A 16,986-nucleotide genomic window follows, 5' to 3' on the forward strand; every position below is an offset into this window, starting at 1 on the left:
GTCGTTCATCCCGAGTGTGGCCTTGGCAAACAGACAAGAAAAGGAAAAATCGAGAACATCACGCCCAGAGAAAGCAAGGTGGTGGTCATTACCAGTTATCTGGCAGGATCCCCAGGACCGCACTGTTGGGAACAAGGCCAAGAACGCGATTGAAGGGCACGAGGTCTGGAAGCTACTTGGCGGTGTGCTCAGGGAGAACTCGTTTCGGAAGCTGAAATAGGTGGCGATATCTCGCCCAGCCTTGGAAGACATGCTCAAGCTTGACGAGGGCCATTGGCTTCACTTGGCTGCCTATCGTCCACTCGATCTCAAGCGATGCATCTTATCAACCTCTTAGACAGTTGGCGCCCAGCTTCCTACCGGGATTTTGACTGTGGAGGGGGGGATATCGGTCAACACCGGTGAAGGTGCGCCACCTTAATTCAGATAATAAGACAAGAACCGGAACAGATCACAAGTTCATGGATGAGACGTTTACTCTTGTCCGCACTGATCACTTCCGAATTGATTTCATTGTTTCGTTCAATTCTACAGCTTTGCAGCCGAGAAATGGGCAAGGAAATTGAGACTGGGGAGACTCGTGAGACCTGGCGGACAGACTCGTCACGCTCAGTCGACGTCCAAGATGTCCCAACAACCCCAATAGTCGAGCCCAAGAATGCTTGGTGGCACCCAGTCAAGGAGCCTGGGTCGGCCGCTCAGATTGTCATCGCTGCAATAGTAGCCATCGGCATTGGCCTTGCTGTTTCCAGCACCGTCGACGTCGACACCATTCCAAGGGCTTGTCCTGAGATCCTTGAGATTCCAGGGACAACTTGGCTCAGAGCATTGAGGGCTACTGGTAAGTATATACCTCCGCCCAGAAACAAGACCGTTTCCATCAATCATACTGATAGCCGCTGCGTAGTGCTGCCTCTGATTATCACCTCTCTCATCCTAGCGATCCAGTCGCTCCGTGATCTGGGAAGCGGAAATGGCGCACTCATTGCGAAATGGACTCTGGGTTATTACCTTATCACCACGATTATTGCTATTGTGTTCTCGATCTTGACTGTTGCCCTTGGCTGGCGCCGTCTAATGGTTAACGTGGGAGGCGAAGCAAGCGGAGAAGCCGATTCTGGTCTCGATACCGACGATGCCCCCAGCGAGCCTCATGAAGCTGTAGTCCTACTATTCGAGACACTGATACCTCAAAACATCTTCAAGGCCTTGGCTGACGACGTCTTGCTGAGTGTGATGGTGATCAGTATCATCGTGGGCTGCCTCCTGAAGCGCGACAGTCCCATCCTGAGGGTTGTCAAAGAGATCGAGGAGATGGTTATCAAGATCATAACCTTCCTTATCAAGCTCGCCCCGATCGGTGTCTTCTTCCTCATCCTACCCAACATGTTCCGTCTGGATATTTCAGAGATTGGCCAGAACCTTGGCGTGTTGATCGGAGCCGGTTAGTATTATACCTTTCCACGTTTCATGTGACCGACCGAGTCTTGAAATAGTTCAAGAAACATGCCCCTATGATCATCAGCAGCTGACTTACATATGACAGCACTGTCGGGAATGTTCATTCACATGTTCATTACCTTATCAATCATCTATGCTGTTCTAGTAAAGGAGAACCCTTATACCTTTTTCCTGCGCATTTCGCCAGCCTGGATGACTGCTTGGGGTTCTGCGAGCTCGGCTGCTACACTGCCAGTAACCATGAAGACGACGATTGCGCAAGGTGTTCCGATGATTGTGACCAAGTTCACAGTACCAGTTGGATGTCTCGTCAACATGGATGGGTGAGTGAGGCCCCGTGGGTTATTTTCAAGTCATTCCTGAACTAATCTCGCACAGAACTGCCATTTATTTCCCTGTTGTGGTAACATTTATGGCTGCTACCCAAGGGAAGACCCTCGACGGAGCACAGTATGTGATCGTCATGTTGCTCTCGACGCTGGCAACCATCGGGGCTGCGCCAATTCCCAGCTCCTCACTCGTTCTCACGGTTATGATCTGCGAGGCCATAAATATTGAGATCTCAGAGATGTTTGCCGTCGTGATAGCCATCGACTGGTTTTTGGATCGTTTCAGGACGGCAGTCAACGTTTGTGGGGATTGTTATGCGGCCAAAGTGGTCGCAAAGATGACTGGTATAAAAGACAGCGATGACGACTATGACGGGGAGGTGGTTGAAGGTGTTGCAGTGAGAGGGGATGGGGACCAGCAAGCATGAGAAATCTTGGGTGACCAATATTCCGGATCCGACTCGAGAGCCTCCACGATTTGGTACTTCAGCGGTATCACACGTATACAAATACGCGGTTCCGGTTTTATTTAATCCATATATATGCTCCAGAATATGGAGTCACTTCATAATAGCTCAAAGACCCAGCAATAAACCCTGGAATGAAACCACACTGCCAATAGTACCTAAGTAGTAGCCTCGCACAATACAGCTCCTTTCGACACTAATCTAGACTATAGTAACTCGAGCTGCCCTTACCCATCCAGCTTAAAACGAGGCTGGAGGTAGTGGTTTCGTTTCCAATCCGCATACATATAAAACTACTATGTAGCGCCTTCATACAGTAGTAAACGCTTAAGACCCAGCATTTTTGCTTTAGAAATACATAATGCTAAGAAAAGTGCAGACAGAACTACCGTATGAAAGAACTGTACAACATTAGAATATAAATAGATTAAGAATTAAACCACGTAATCAGTCTGATTCCTCTTCATTGAACATTTGCGGTTCCCGGACAAATCCCCAAGGAAACCCGCCTGTTCCACTTGAAGTAGCAGGCCAAAGTTCCCTCCTCACACTGTTGCCAATCTGAACTCCACCAAATTTGCGCTCCCTCGCTAGGAAGAGAGAGCAACTGGCGAGTCAATTTCTTAGTTACATAAGTCAGTGGACCGGTCTGCGCACATCCCCACCAACGCACACACATTTCCCACCAAAACGGTTGATTTTCACCATACTTTATTTAATTCTATAAAAGTACTATATAAATAAATTTAATACTATTAAAAACTAGATTTTTCATTTATATTAGAAAAAAATTTAGATTATTAATAAGTGTTATTATAAATTAGAAATAAATTATTAAAGTTTAATATTTTTTATATTAACTTAATAACTAATAATTAATATAGAAATTAGTTAAAATATTAAACTTTAATTTTTAACTTAATTAAATTAAATAATAATATAAGTTTTATTATAAAAATATATATTATTATAATATTTATATATATTTTTAAAGTTTTTATTTATAGAAATTTATTAGAATTAATTATTAAAGATTTTAAAAACGTGGAGTAAAATAAGTGAAATTCACTCCACTTTTTAAATCTTTAATAATTAATTCTATTAATTTTCTATAAATAGAAACTCTTTAATTTTAATTTTAATATTTTTAATAGATATTATTTATATAATAAATAATAAATATTTTTAAAACTTACTTTTTATAATAATTTAAAGTTTTTAAAAATACTTTTATATTAAGTAAGGAAACTTTAAAAAAGGAATTTCTAACTTTAAATAATTCTTTTAAAAATATTTACTTATTCTTTCTTTTAAAAAAGTATTTATATATATAAATAATAAATAAAGATTTTAATAAAGTAATTTATTTATTTTAAATATTTAAATAGATTGATTTATTAATAAAAATATAAATTCTATATATTTTAATTTATTATTATAAAGAATATTATTTATATTAAAAAAAACTATATTACTATATAGATTTTAAATATATTTATAATATATATTTAATTTAAAATTATAAAACTTACATAGAATTAATAATAATATATTATATAGTTAAAGAAAAATGTGCGTTAGTGGGGATGTGCGCAGACCGGTCCACTGACTTATACTACAGTGTGTTCAATGTGGTACAACTATTCAACCAATCCTTGTCACCCAAAACGAACTAGATTGTTGCATGGAACGACTGGCTCAACGCTGGGCCGGGGCCCTGGGTCCAGCATGCTGAAAATATGGATGGAACGATCCCAATTACCAGTGGGCAGTCGATCAGGATCCTTTGTATAAGTGTTAGTGTGGTTTCGGTTCCAATCCCCAAACATAAAACGTATGTGGCGTGAGTCTTAGCATTTAGGTCATTTCGGATGCTTCCGAGCCAGACTGTCGGGTTTTCCGTAGCGCTGTACCAGTTGACACCAGTGCAGTCTAGGGGCATCAGGTGCTGCATCCTCCTACCACACCGTTGCAACATGGCACCAGGAAGGAATCCACTCAAGAGGAGCTTGTGTTCTAATGCGGCGAAAGGAAGGGACAATATGAGGATCATTAAGCGGGGTCGTCCTCTTTGGCCATAGCAAACAGAAATCGATCTCCTCATATTAGAAGTTAAAGCCCCAAGTCCAAATATCTATGTATCTATCTATTTATCGCTTCAAACACACACGTGGTGATCAGCACATCCTACCTTGCCATGGCGAAGACACACTCGGAGACGTCTCATTTGGAGACAGCGATACCGCAGGAGCACAATGGAGTCCATGTGCCGGAGGATGAACCAACAGGTGGTTATCAAGTCGGCTGGCGGACTCTGATGGCCATTATGGCCTTGTCCATGGCAAACGCGTGTGCCGCAATTTCGAATACCGTCAGTACACTTCATTTTCAACAGACTATGCTAAACCTTATGAGCACGTAAGACTGCTAAATTTGGATATTCTCTGACTGAGCTCGGTGGCCAGACTAATACAATTATACGCTTCCAAGTCATGAGCCTCGGCGATGCGAAAGATGCCTCCTGGATAGCCAACGCCAACTTCCTGGTAACTCTGGCATTTGGACCAGTGCTTGGGTCTCTGGGAGACCGATTTGGAAAGAGATGGATCATCATCGTCGCCGCCATATTTGGTGTTGTGGGGTCATGTATCTCGGGATCAGCCCAGAAGACTACGACTATCATCGGCGGCAATGTTCTGACGGGTCTTGCGAATGCTGGATGTGTACGTTGAATGCTTATGACGATGAAGTTCCGCGGGTCTGAATACAAGACGACAGAGCTAACGATGGCATCCATCCATAGATCATGGGGACCCCCTCCGCCCAAGAAGTCACGCCGAACAGACTCCGCCCGTGGACTATGGGCTTCGGGCAGTTTCTTGCCAGCGTGGCTGTCATCGGAGGAACAGTAGGCGCTGGCGCCTTCGTCAAGTTCCATACTTGGCGATGGTCATACTACCTCAACGCGATATTCTATGGGATCACTTTTCTGCTTGTCACTCTCTTCTACCACCCGCCACCTCCCGGTTTGCGTCGCCAAGGGGCCCGGCTGCAAGAACTCCTTGCGAAAGTCGACTATATTGGCATACTCGTCTTCACTGCCTCCCTTGCATCCATTATAATTGGTGTGACCTGGGGAGGAACGACGTATGCCTGGGACTCGCCTCAGGTCCTCGCAACCCTGATCGCAGGTTGTGGTGGGCTATGCTTGTTTGGTGCCTACGAATGGCTGGTCGTAACCGAGGGTATCCTGGACCACCGGCTCTTCCAGTCCCGCAACTTTGCTATTTTGATCTTCGTTTGTGTCATTGACGGCATGCTTCTCCTCGGTGTGAACGTTTTGTTCGCACAAGAAATTCCGACTCTTTTCACGACTGATCCAGTACGTATCAGCCTGGTACTAACGCCTTATCTGGCGACATCGGCTTTTGGTTGCATTCCTGCTGGGGCCGTGATGGCCCGTACCAAGTCATACAGAACCATGCTTGTAGCTGCCCTGCTATGGTGTGCCTTGTTCACTGGTAAGCCCCCAAGGCACGTATAGGAGCAGTCGCAACAGCTGACACAATATTATTAGGCCTCATGGCAATGCTTAACCCTTCACGGCTGAGCTGGGCCTACGCCTTCTCGGCAATGTTTGGAATCGGCACCGCTGTAACTACAGTCATCCCCATCGTAGCGCTTGCCCTTTCAGTGCCCTCCTTTCTCCTAGGAACCGCAGGCACCTTCAGTGTCTCATGTCGTGCACTGGGAGGAATCATCGGCATCACCATCTTCACGGCGATTTATAACAACAAGATGGCAGACCGTCTACCGGGAGACGTGGGTGCGGTCTTGGGACGCGCCGGAAAAATTGACCTTTTGCCGGACACATTGTCGGCTCTGCAAGCTGGAGATCCCAGCGCCTTGGAACATGTACCGGGGCTGTCAGCGTCGCTCATTCCCAGCATTCTTGGCGCTCTGACAGACGCAAACGTTTACAGCTGGAAATACGTGTGGATCGCCATTGCTGTGATCGTCGCTGCGAACGCTGTAGCTGCTTGTTTTCTGGAAAGTGTGTCCGTGAGAATGAACAACCATATCGAGTCAGCTTTGGAGGAGTCGGAGGCCAGAGAAAAGCAGAAGGGAGCGGTCCACTGAATAATTTGACAGTTGTGTCTTCGACTTGAGACAAACGTTCAGTTCCGACGCAGCCTGCAAACACCGAGGCATCATGTTCAGTTTGTTGGAATTTATCTTAATTTTATCTGCTAGTGCAACGGAAACAATTAATTCGCAAAACTAATTCTCATATTTTCTTTCCCACTGCTTGGGATTGCTCTTGAACATCCCTTGTACAATCAACGAATCTCCCCCTTAGAGGAGCCGCCTCATCTGTACATAGCCATACACACGTCCATGCCGGTAGCTCGCCTTCGAAATGAGGTCGCCGCTTGCTGATCTCTGCCATATGTTCGATCACATATGGTGCCTCCACCTTCGTCTTCTCGGGATATGCTGTCTGGTGCAAGTCCGTCTCGATCTCGCCAGGGTGTATGCTGAAAATTGAAATTCCGCTTTTCCGACCCTCCATTGCAGATAGCTGGTCCAGTTCAACCTGCAGGGTCCCGGCAAATTTCGTGACGCCTGTCTTCGCACAATTGTATGCAGTCGTCCACGGAAGATTCAGGTCAGGTGCTGCAGCCCGACTGCTCGTGTAGATAATCGTGCCTGAGTTCCGCTCCCTCATTTCCGGTAACGCGAGTCTCGTAAGCTCTACCGGTGCGCGTAAGTTCAGCTCCAGAATATCCCACCATTCGCCCGGGTCCGTGAGGTGGAAAGGCTGGAAGGCGTTGGATCCGGCGTTACAGATTAGAATGTCAACGGGGCCTAGCTTTAACCGAAATTCATTGAGCAGGCGTTGTTGGTCTTTGCGGTCGAGTATGTCTGCGACGATGCCAACTACTTTCCCAGTAGCTTCTGACTCCTTGTCTCCCCGTCCCCTAATCGACTGTATTTCTGCAACAGTGGCCTCAACCTGGCTTGTAGTGCGCCCGGTCACGCAAACGTTGGCCCCAGCCTGTGCCAATGCAATGGCAATGTAGCGACCGATGCCACGACCAGACCCAGTTACGAGTGCATTCTGGCCCTTCAGGGACCCGCCAAGAACCATGGGATCGATTGCTCTGTAGATGCCGGTTCGGAGCGTGAACGGTGAGGGTGGTGGCGCCATGATGGGTGCTGTCAGCGTTGCCAGTATCAAAATCCGAACGTTCCTTTTTAAAAATTTGAAAGTGAGTCTGCTAGCACGACCTGATGAGAGTCAGATGCTGAACAGCGAACTCAAGGGTCTGGACAGCTGGGCATCTGCCGCTGTCCGGAGCCGATATTCACCTGGCTCATAGGCTAACCATCCGAGCGCTATGGCGCCGCCATGCCGTTCCATGTGTGGTCTACTTCGGACAATCCGCGCGGGGGCGGAGTTCCGGCCGGAATACCCGCCAAGAAATGTGCTACTTGGCTTTACCGGACTCCTTCTCCTCGAGCTGGACATCACCTCATGCGATGTGGCTTAAATCTCGCGTTATTAGTACCGTATTGACGTGTTTACCACTTTTTTGAGTCCCATCTGCAGAAGCTGAGAATCAAATATGGAGTTCGAGATCTACATCCCTGAGAACCTGAAGTTTTCGGACTACATTGCAGTACTTCAAACAGCTAGGACGTGGGCAGACGGGTACGATAAAAAAGTAAGCAATGTCCTGTCCCTCTCACACACGCTCTCCGCTAACAAAAGAGTCAGGACATTAAAAGGTTAACTGCCGCACTGGCAGACTCTGTCATTATTGACTACTCTCTCATAGTCCCAAGCTGGGGGGAGAAAAGATACTCGGGGCCCGAATTTGCCAATGAATGGCTGTCACCCGAGCACCTCGGGCTGAAGCCTTTGGTAACCCAGCACATGCTTGGACTTCCTTACTTCAAAAATGTGTCAGAAGAGGAGATTGTGGTCGAGTGGCAACAGCTGGTTTCTCATGGTCGCCGGGATAGTGACGTGAACCACGCTGCTCAAGAAGGCGTCTCGGAGACAAGTGACCACCGCAGCTATGTGGAGCATCGTTTCATCAAGGTTGGTGGAAAATGGAAGATCGCAAGAATTACTCCAAAGCTAATTTACAACACTGGAAACTTCATGAAAATACGTCGACCGGAAGGGGCGCCGTAAAAGCCAAGACCTGTTAGCTATCATCTACCGGTTGTCAACATACGATTGAGGACTACTAGTACAAAACTCAATTCAGATTCTACAATTCGAGCATGAAGTTCCAGACCAGCCTGGGTGGTGCTGTCGTGGTCGGGTGTTCCGGTACCTGTCTGCTCTACAGTCCCGACGAGTTGCCCGTCATATATCTTGTGCTCTACCACATATCCCTCCAGTACCCTAACAGTAAACGTTGATAGAGGCCATATTTTAAACCCCGGTTTTGTAAAGAAATACGCGTTTGGTAGCGTCTGGTGTTATATTCCAACGACTTTACCTGCTAGCCTACCGGAACTCGGCAAGACGACTACTTTCATGTCTGATGGTTTAAAAAATTTCAAGCTGTAGTAAACAACCTACGCAACGCTGAAGCCAAGTAAGCGTATTTACAAAGGTGTGTCAACAATCTAACTAAGGTACCGGGGCCGCAAAGGGAGCTCAAGGGTGTGAATAATATCAGTGGAATGGAAGTTTGAAATGGATTGATATCTACGGACTGAACTGTAGCCATTTGGATGTCCAGAAAGCACCATGCGCGCAACCCATTCGCGTTGCGAAGACCACATTTACGCAGAAGGTTCGTTGTAAGACTGCGAGAACGGGGCCGGGATCCCAAAGTTCGGACCCCCATTACTGTTCGCAGTCAAAGGCTGCACCATCGTATACCTCGAATCATCACACGCGCCAGCCGAATTGCTAGTTGCATGATACACGAGCCACGTCTGCTTGGTGTCCGGGCTCTGGAAGAACCCATTACTCGCGGGGCCGTAGTTTCCATTGGCACTCGAGAAGACACACCCACTGTTCTTGCTCCAAGCGCTGGCGAGGTACGGCGCGGTGGTCCCATCCCACGTGAGCAGTCCTATGCAGTAGTTGGCCGTCCAGCAGTAGGACGCGGCATAAGCGATGTGGGTCTTGCCGTTGAAGTACAGTGCGGCGGGGGCCTCGTTGACGGGCGTGCCGTTGCGCTCAAAGGCGAGAGTCGGCTGGGAAATGACATAGATCGAGCCCGTGAGCGACGTGTAGCTGTCCGAGAGCTTCTGGATGCATATGGACTGATACTGAACCCCGTGGAAGCACGAGAACATGAGCCAGTTGCCATAGTTGTTGAAGCGAAGGACAGAGCCGTCGATAGACCACTCGTTTGTCAGCTGACCAGCGTAGCTGTATGTGTCCCAAGGTGTAGCACCACCTTCTCCTGTGTCAGCATCGGCCGGGGAGATGCAAGATATAGGTTAAGAGCTAGGCAAGCTTACCCTTGAGAACATGAAGTCTCTGTCCGTCGAGGTTCGCACTGGTACCTGCAGTGTAGTAGATATACCAAGCTCCACCTAGGTAGTGAACCTCAGGAGCCCACACATTGCAGCAACGCGATGTCGTGGACGTTGAATATACGACCTTCTTGGTGGCCGACTTGAGACCATCTATACTGGTTGCTCGGGAGATCTGAACATCGTTCCAAGACGTGGTGAGTAAATAGTAGTAACCGCCGGTGTAGACTAGGAAGGGGTCAGAGCCGCCTGGGTTACGGATTGGGTTGGTATAGGCATCAGAAAAGCTGAACAGGCAGACAAAGAGACTCAAGAGAGCTGTAATCTTTTCAAAGAAATGCATCTTGTCCCGGTCCCTTGACAATCGAGCCCAATAAACCAGCTGCTACACAAGTGTTTGTCGGTTCGTCACACGCGTTGTATTTATACGCCCGAAGCGGAACTTGTCAACATCGCCAAGACGGCAATGCAGAAAAGCATACCCAGCAGCGGGTTGAGCACCTCATGGAAGGCTGCAAGCTTATTCGAGCGCATCAATGGCGATTCATTCATGAGGGGCCTGGCCCTGTTCGCAAAGACCCCACAGCTGCTTCCTAGCGCGACCATCACACCGGCTTCTGGGGTATATTCCGGGGAGAGGACCAGGGCTTTAAAGACGTGATTTGTGGAATTCACCTGTCATTTCCAGAAGGAGAAATACGGGACATCATAGGCCTCGTGTCTTGGCTAGCAGGTGACAGCATCTTGTTTCTTCAATTGTTAACAAAATAGCACAGGGGTGGTCAGAAGGTTCACATTTATATTGTAACTCTGAAAACCAATTAGGAAAAGCAGTAGAAGCCAACTCTGAAGCCTCGAGCCACTGGGTCCGCTTTTGCATGCATGATGTCTTGGGCTGCAGGGTCCCTCTCTTCTCGCGCCCTAATCAGCGTTCTGGATATCAAATTTGACCAGCAGTGATGACTTTGTCTCCCGTCCCTTCAGATCGAGCAGGCGGATAAAGCTCCAGCCGGGCGTAGCATAGAGCAGCCGCACCGTGGTAAGCGCAAGGATCGGATTGACAGAAAACGAGTCCTCGCTCTTGATCAGGATCCTCAGGAAGGCCAGCTCGCTGTCTTCGTACTCCCACTCGAGCGTCTCATCCCATACTGGCTCGGTCGTGGGGGGATTTTCCCCACGATGCAGGAACCCCGTGAGCTTGTGCTGCTTGTATGACGCAGTCCTCTTCTTGTTCGCCGTAGTGTCATCATTCTTGGAATCAAGAGGGTGGATGAGTGACGCAGTCACGTACGGCTTGATGTCGTCGGCCTCCTTGCCCTTTGCCAGTGGCAGGTCGGTGGCTCCGGCGACGTGGACACGGAGACGCCTCTTCTGCCCGGTGGTGACGCTGCCGTCGCCGCCGCTTCGGAGAGCCGCGGGCTTGAGCACAAATCCGTCGGTGCCTGAGAACAGCGCCTCGTTCAGCTGCATGCTGATGCCAAAAGTCTGCCAATTCAGCGCGCATATCTGAGCACCATTACCCCAGAAAGGTACAGGCTTGAGGTTCTTGGACGAAATCCGAGTCCCCTTGGGAAACACTCGCATGAGGTGGTGCGCGTTGTGCTTGGCGATGTTCTGGTTGAACTCGGGCATGAGCTTCAGTAGCCCGGTCTCGGAGACGTTGATGAGATGGTGATGTGGGCCGTTGTTCATCTGCGGCTGCTCGAACCACGAGTTGTCGACAGGCTTGACCGACTGGGCGTAGACGCCGAGCTCGGCAAGCTCTGGTATGATGACACCTGCGCCGGTGGTCTTCTTCTTCTCCTTGTACTTCTTGCGGGCCTCCTTGCTCTCATCATCGGACGATTCGTCACTGGTGCTGGATTCAGAGTCCTTCTCCCCTTCCAGATGGAACTCGACAATGACGACAATCTTGGAGCCGAGCTCCTCCAGGGTCACGTGGTCACCGCCCTCTTGCTCCTGGTGGCCCTTCTCTCGGATGGCCTTGCTCAGCAGGCGATGGCCCCAGACCTCTTTCATAATGTCGACCAGCCGCTTCTGGCCGTGGGCATCGCAGTGGTTCTCAAGGGAGATCATGATTGGCGCTGCGCGGTAGCCCTGCTCGTTGACGGCCTCCTTGGCCTCCTGGTCGACGACATCCCGGATGGTCTCGCAGACCTGGCGGAAAGGGATGTGAGACACAAGGGTGTAGCCGTGGGTGACCTTTGGCTCGTCCTTGTCCTCGTCTCCATCCCAGGCATCGATCTCGACACACCGGGCGCCTGCCTTCAGTGCAGTCTCGTAGGCCGAGGCGGACGAGGTGCCAAACAGCTGGTGTGCCAAGAGATACGTGTTGTGGCTTGAGCTGATAAAGTACTCGGGCAGCGGGTGCGACCTGTCGGTGACCTGCGGTGGAACGTTGATGTGCGGCTTCTTGACCAGCGCGTGCAGAGCCGCACTCTGTACCTCGTCTGTGTCACCCTTGAGGTCGTGCTTGCTGAGCACGCCCTGCTCAAGCAAGAATGACTTGAGCGCACCGCTGACTCGTAGCTGGTGCTGAGTCACCTCTGTCTGGCGAGCGCTGTGGCCGCCACCGGCGATCGTGGTGTTGTCGACTTCCTCGCCGTTCTCGTCATCCTCTGGAGAGGTGCCCTTCCTGGCGAAGGGGTTCAGGCTGGCCAGGGTCGAGGTTATGGCTTCAGCCATGATGCAGGATGCAGGATGCAGGATTGCAGACTGCGCTGGAGGGTTTGCAGGCGAGAATGAGATCGGGACCGCGGTTGAGTCTGACAGCTACGTGTCCCTGGTGATGAGAGAGAAGAGGGAGTGAATAACAACTCAGAGTCCCGTCTTTTGGCCCCGCCACGAGTCTGGCAGCGTTGGACTCGGCTAAGGGCTGCCGTCCAGTCTTAGCTGAGACGCCCACATCAATACCTGCCCCGGGGCGCCTTCCCAGGCTTCCTTGGGCGTGGTGGAGAGAGGGGTCGAGCACAGCCCAGGCCCTAGGTGGGCCAACAGCCAATTGTAAGCTGGGACAAGGGCCCTGGGAGGGAACCATGGGGCCTTTTGGGGGCCGTTGAGATTACATCATCCTCACCGCTCAGGCTATCCCCGATTGACACACCGGTACGGTACACTGCTGCTCTTTCCTGTTGATGTACTTAAGTACCTAGGTACTTACCTATCACAGCTCCCAAATACACAAGACTGCATGTGCAAATATTCTCCAAGAAACTCTGGGACAATCTGACCTGTCGATATCTTTTTGGCAACGTTGTAAAGCAGCGACGCTGAAAACTGTCTGGCCTCTTCACCGACACAAACTTCCCCAGGTTATCATTCTAAGCCCCCTTCATTGACATCTTCATCGCAATTTACCTACGTCAACGTTTGGACGAGTCTGTTTGCTACTGCCCAACAAGATACGCCGCTCATAGGAATTCCTCAGACCACTATTAACACATCCGTGGAGCTCACATCATCTTTGAAGCTATCCATGGACCAGAGCAATGTCCACTAACTGTGATGGTTTTGTGTTCCTTACCCAGTAATAGAACAATATATCTAAGGATTTACTGTTCTGTGCTGCTTGGGCTCACTCTGCACCCTGTCTTCATTCTCTTTCGGCCTTGTTCAGGTTGTCCTAGACGCATGCTGAATGAGATACTTACGATATCGCCTACTAGGGGCACCGGTGTGCAACGGGACCGCGACTGCTAGGTCCCACACTCTGCCGCCCGGCCAAAACAACCAATTTGAAGGGATCGGTTATTCCTAGAAGTATATAAGTACCGTACCGTGACTACGTAGAGCCAAACACAACTGCAGTATGATGTAATTAATTTACAGCCTTGTGATTGGAAGTGTTGCATATTAATTTGAAAAATCTCAGCAGCGGTCGATTGTTCATCGAGAATCGCGTACTCCCTCATGGACAACTGCTAGGGAACCATCCAACGAAGATATGGGTAGTACTAGAAGTGGGAGTCCACAGGTTCCACGGGAGTTGAAAGCTTACATAGGTACCTACTTAGGCACTCAAGTAGCTTCCAAGGTTGTTGATACCGAAGAGACCCAGGCCGCTCGCTTAAGTGAGTACTGAAAAAAGTAAGAATTACTCCAGACATGGATATCTTCGAGAGGATCAATCCACTATCCAGCTACACTTGTACCTAGGTACATAGGTAAAGGCGCGAGGCTGGACCAATAGGTCTCAATCAGCATCAATCACAGACCCACACGAACCAACCGTCGTGAGCGCTTATAAATACCCGAGTCAACAGTAAACAATCCCCTCCTCGCTTCTCTCTACCATTGTAAGGAAAATCTATGAACCTGAATATGGCGTATCACCCGTATGCCTTCCACGGAGGCGTGGCCTATCCGATTCAGGCGCAGGCTTAGAGCCTCTCAGCCGGGAATGGGAGCCTGTATTATGTACCATCTCAAGTGCTAATAAGGTTTTTCAACACATCTATTTGGTCCTGTCTGGGTTTTTATTACCTCGAAGGCTTATGGTGGCCACTTGATCTGCTTCCGTAGAAGCATCCTTGGGCATGGAGAATGGGAGGGAGGGGAAGCACCTTCATAAAATAGGCAAAGCCCAGTAGACATCTTCAGGTATGGATCTCCCCTTGAGCTTTGTTAATTCTCGAACCTTGACTGGTTTACAGGTAGGTGGGTGCCTTTGGGCGCCGCCATCAACAACTTTATTGGCGTTAGCCCCGGAAGCGAGGCTATCCGCGCGGAGATCGTCATCCCAGTCGCACGCGTGATGCGCGAACTGGCAAGCGGACCAACCCATTACAGCGTTAGTCATGATTTTATTTTACCTTGTCAGGGGAATGGTAATTCAGTTCGCTTGTCCACGGCTGTGGAAGCGGCAGAGGTGAGCGATTCCAAGGCAAAGACTTCAAATAATGCCGTGATCAACACATTGTACAGCAGTGGAAACGGCAGAACACGGTCCCCGGATATCGTGGGTTCCGGTGGCAAATGACCGAACAATCCGTGTTCATTCAATCAATTACGAATAGAATCGAGGTTAATTTTATTATGTCTGAGAAGTGATTGGCACGCCTCGACAATGAGCGGCTCATTGCTTGAGCTGACGTCTAACTGTGCCTGGGGTCCTTTTCTAAGCGTCGTGTCGATATATCCATTTCAAATACTGACTTGAGGACGACGAGTTTGCCACAAACCATTTTCCTCTCGTAACTTGCTGAATTTGTGACCTATCCATCGCACATCACCAATCATCAATATGCAGGGCAAGAAGATTCTCGTGGCCTTGTCGGCAACCTCAGCAGTCTCTGCCCAACGGCCGGCTGACGTCCCCATGTGCGACTATTACAGTATGCAACACTCTGCACCTACACTTTGGGATCTGTAGCAGGGCTAATGGCAGCATCAGCGAAAGCGATTTTGAAAGAGAACACCGCCGAGAACCAGTTGACACTGCTGACAGTCCTTGTCAACACTGTGGTGATTGGTAACTGTGAGTAAGAAGACGTGGCTGAGCTGGAGTTGATACTCTGACACCCCTTTCAACAGATACGATGCCGAATGTTGGCATCGCTGTTCCTGGTATCCTTGCCCCAGGCAAATTCGAAGGGGTGGATGTCAATCTATTGCCATATTTCGATGGGTCCATGGCCTCGTCGAATCGCGGCGGATCTTCCGGTGTAGCTGTCAACAACCTGGACGGTGGTGGCGCCGAGCCGCTCAAGATGAACTTGCCAGCCAACTCCGAAACCTCGAACCAATACTTCCTTCTCACTCATCTATACGCATTCTTCGGCTCTCTCCTAGGCTGTACGACTTACGGCATGCCAGGCTTCCCCGCGTACGACGGCATTGCATCCCAGTACAAGGTGCACAAGTTCATGGACCTGAATCACTATGAGGTCTCATACTTCATCCAGCAGGTTGGACTTGCTGCGTCGTCCTTCGGTGTGACTAATGACGATATCACCGCCGTGGCTGATGCGCTTGACAAACTATTCAACCATAGATGTCTGCCCCCAGCTACCGCTATCAAGGAGCAGGGCCCGCAGTTGCACTCCATCTGCATTGAGGAGACAGTAGGTGTTTTCTTTGCTTTGACTTTTCTTGTTTGACCTCGCGCAATGAGTGATTAGGGTGTTCCCTAAGCGCGAATCATACCACCCGTGGACTAACTTAGACCACCACAACAACGGTCATGATCTGTCAAGTCTTGTGTCTCTTTGGCCGCTGTCGCTTCTTCAGAGAACAGTACAAGTTGAAGAGCTTGTTTACCCAAGCCTGCCGGGTTCTTTCACAATATGATCATATCACGATGATGCTGACTTGGCTTCTACAGTGTCCTCTGGCAGAGGGAGCGGTCTGCGACAAGTACGAGCCCGCTACGCCCCCAGCATCGCCGCCGGCGGGGGGCTCGAATGCAACTGCAACAAATGGTACGGGTAATCCCGCCAGCCCAAGTGCGACAGATACTTCAGGTGGCGCCTCACCATCGGCCCCAGTTCAAGTCGGTGGAGCCACTCTAGATGCAGCTGTCAACATCCTTCTTTTTGCAGTTGCACCCGCTTTCTGCGCAGGACTGATGATACTATAATCAACGGGTCTGAAACAGGTGGAAAACCACCATAACTACCTAGGTAGCCTTGTGCGAGGATAATTTTTTCGGTTGTTGTTGCACAGGTAGCGCAGCAAGAAGTGGCATGTCTGGTCCCCGCCCTTCTGGGTTGCTGTGTAAGATGTGTGGCTGCCAGGCTGTGCAGGAAGACCCCTTGTCTTGAAAACGATGAATAATATAGCAGGTGTAGAACTCAATTGAAATCCTCAACTCTCTTCTGACAGATGGATTTTGCTGATCCATAATGTGGCCAAGTCATCTTGTATGGAAGAGCATAAAAGAGCATATTATGGGAAAACAGGTTTGATGTAGTCACTTAAGAATCAATAAGATCTGATCTGATTGTAGGTAAGCTTGTGATATGGTAGCAACTGTGCTATTGCGTGCACGTGACATGCGCGGAACCACACAGAAATTTGCTGTCTCCGGGACAGTCTTCCAGGCCGACACACCCCCCACATTCCGATCTCAAAGCAGTCAGGGTGGCTCATTTGCCCTCAGGCTGGCTATTTACAAGTATGAGGACTAAAATTGATGGGCAAAGCATTTTGTTACACATGTGAATGCCGTTTTCGCGTGGCAGTTGCTATATATATACCAAGATTTTCCTGGAATTCAA

At 49.3% G+C, this 16,986-nt stretch overlaps 6 protein-coding genes across 6 annotated transcripts; 3 read left to right on the top strand and 3 right to left on the bottom strand.

The window, feature by feature from the left end:
* Positions 1 to 549: 549 nt before the first annotated feature.
* KVR01_013834 (uncharacterized protein) lies at positions 550 to 2,218 on the top strand (the record flags this gene model as incomplete). Its single annotated transcript, XM_044794994.1, has 4 exons — positions 550 to 841; positions 908 to 1,444; positions 1,547 to 1,784; positions 1,840 to 2,218. 4 exons carry the CDS (start codon positions 550 to 552, stop codon positions 2,216 to 2,218), a joined length of 1,446 nt encoding a protein of 481 aa, XP_044637178.1.
* A 2,531-nt stretch (positions 2,219 to 4,749) lies between these two features.
* Positions 4,750 to 6,397, top strand: KVR01_013821 (uncharacterized protein; the record flags this gene model as incomplete). The annotated part of the gene is made up of 3 exons (XM_044791898.1): positions 4,750 to 4,980; positions 5,061 to 5,778; positions 5,835 to 6,397. 3 exons carry the CDS (start codon positions 4,750 to 4,752, stop codon positions 6,395 to 6,397), a joined length of 1,512 nt encoding a protein of 503 aa, XP_044637165.1.
* A 148-nt stretch (positions 6,398 to 6,545) lies between these two features.
* Positions 6,546 to 7,469, bottom strand: KVR01_013824 (uncharacterized protein; the record flags this gene model as incomplete). The annotated part of the gene is made up of 2 exons (XM_044782166.1): positions 6,546 to 6,612; positions 6,688 to 7,469. The coding sequence occupies 2 exons, from the start codon at positions 7,467 to 7,469 to the stop codon at positions 6,546 to 6,548; spliced, it is 849 nt and encodes a 282-aa protein (XP_044637168.1).
* Positions 7,470 to 9,064: 1,595 nt separating this feature from the next.
* On the bottom strand, positions 9,065 to 10,112 carry KVR01_013832 (uncharacterized protein; the record flags this gene model as incomplete). Its single annotated transcript, XM_044791908.1, has 2 exons — positions 9,065 to 9,690; positions 9,755 to 10,112. 2 exons carry the CDS (start codon positions 10,110 to 10,112, stop codon positions 9,065 to 9,067), a joined length of 984 nt encoding a protein of 327 aa, XP_044637176.1.
* Positions 10,113 to 10,496: 384 nt separating this feature from the next.
* Positions 10,497 to 12,706, bottom strand: KVR01_013840 (uncharacterized protein). The gene has a single exon (XM_044783416.1). It carries the CDS (start codon positions 12,452 to 12,454, stop codon positions 10,691 to 10,693), a length of 1,764 nt encoding a protein of 587 aa, XP_044637184.1. The 5' UTR covers positions 12,455 to 12,706; the 3' UTR covers positions 10,497 to 10,690.
* Positions 12,707 to 15,011: 2,305 nt separating this feature from the next.
* On the top strand, positions 15,012 to 16,346 carry KVR01_013833 (uncharacterized protein; the record flags this gene model as incomplete). Its single annotated transcript, XM_044793300.1, has 4 exons — positions 15,012 to 15,102; positions 15,162 to 15,245; positions 15,302 to 15,831; positions 16,092 to 16,346. The coding sequence occupies 4 exons, from the start codon at positions 15,012 to 15,014 to the stop codon at positions 16,344 to 16,346; spliced, it is 960 nt and encodes a 319-aa protein (XP_044637177.1).
* Between the last annotated feature and the right edge of the window lie 640 nt (positions 16,347 to 16,986).

The sequence above is a fragment of the Diaporthe batatas genome (assembly GCF_019321695.1).
Source record: "Diaporthe batatas strain CRI 302-4 chromosome Unknown Contig00034, whole genome shotgun sequence".
In the NCBI taxonomy this organism is placed as follows: Eukaryota; Fungi; Ascomycota; class Sordariomycetes; order Diaporthales; family Diaporthaceae; genus Diaporthe; species Diaporthe batatas.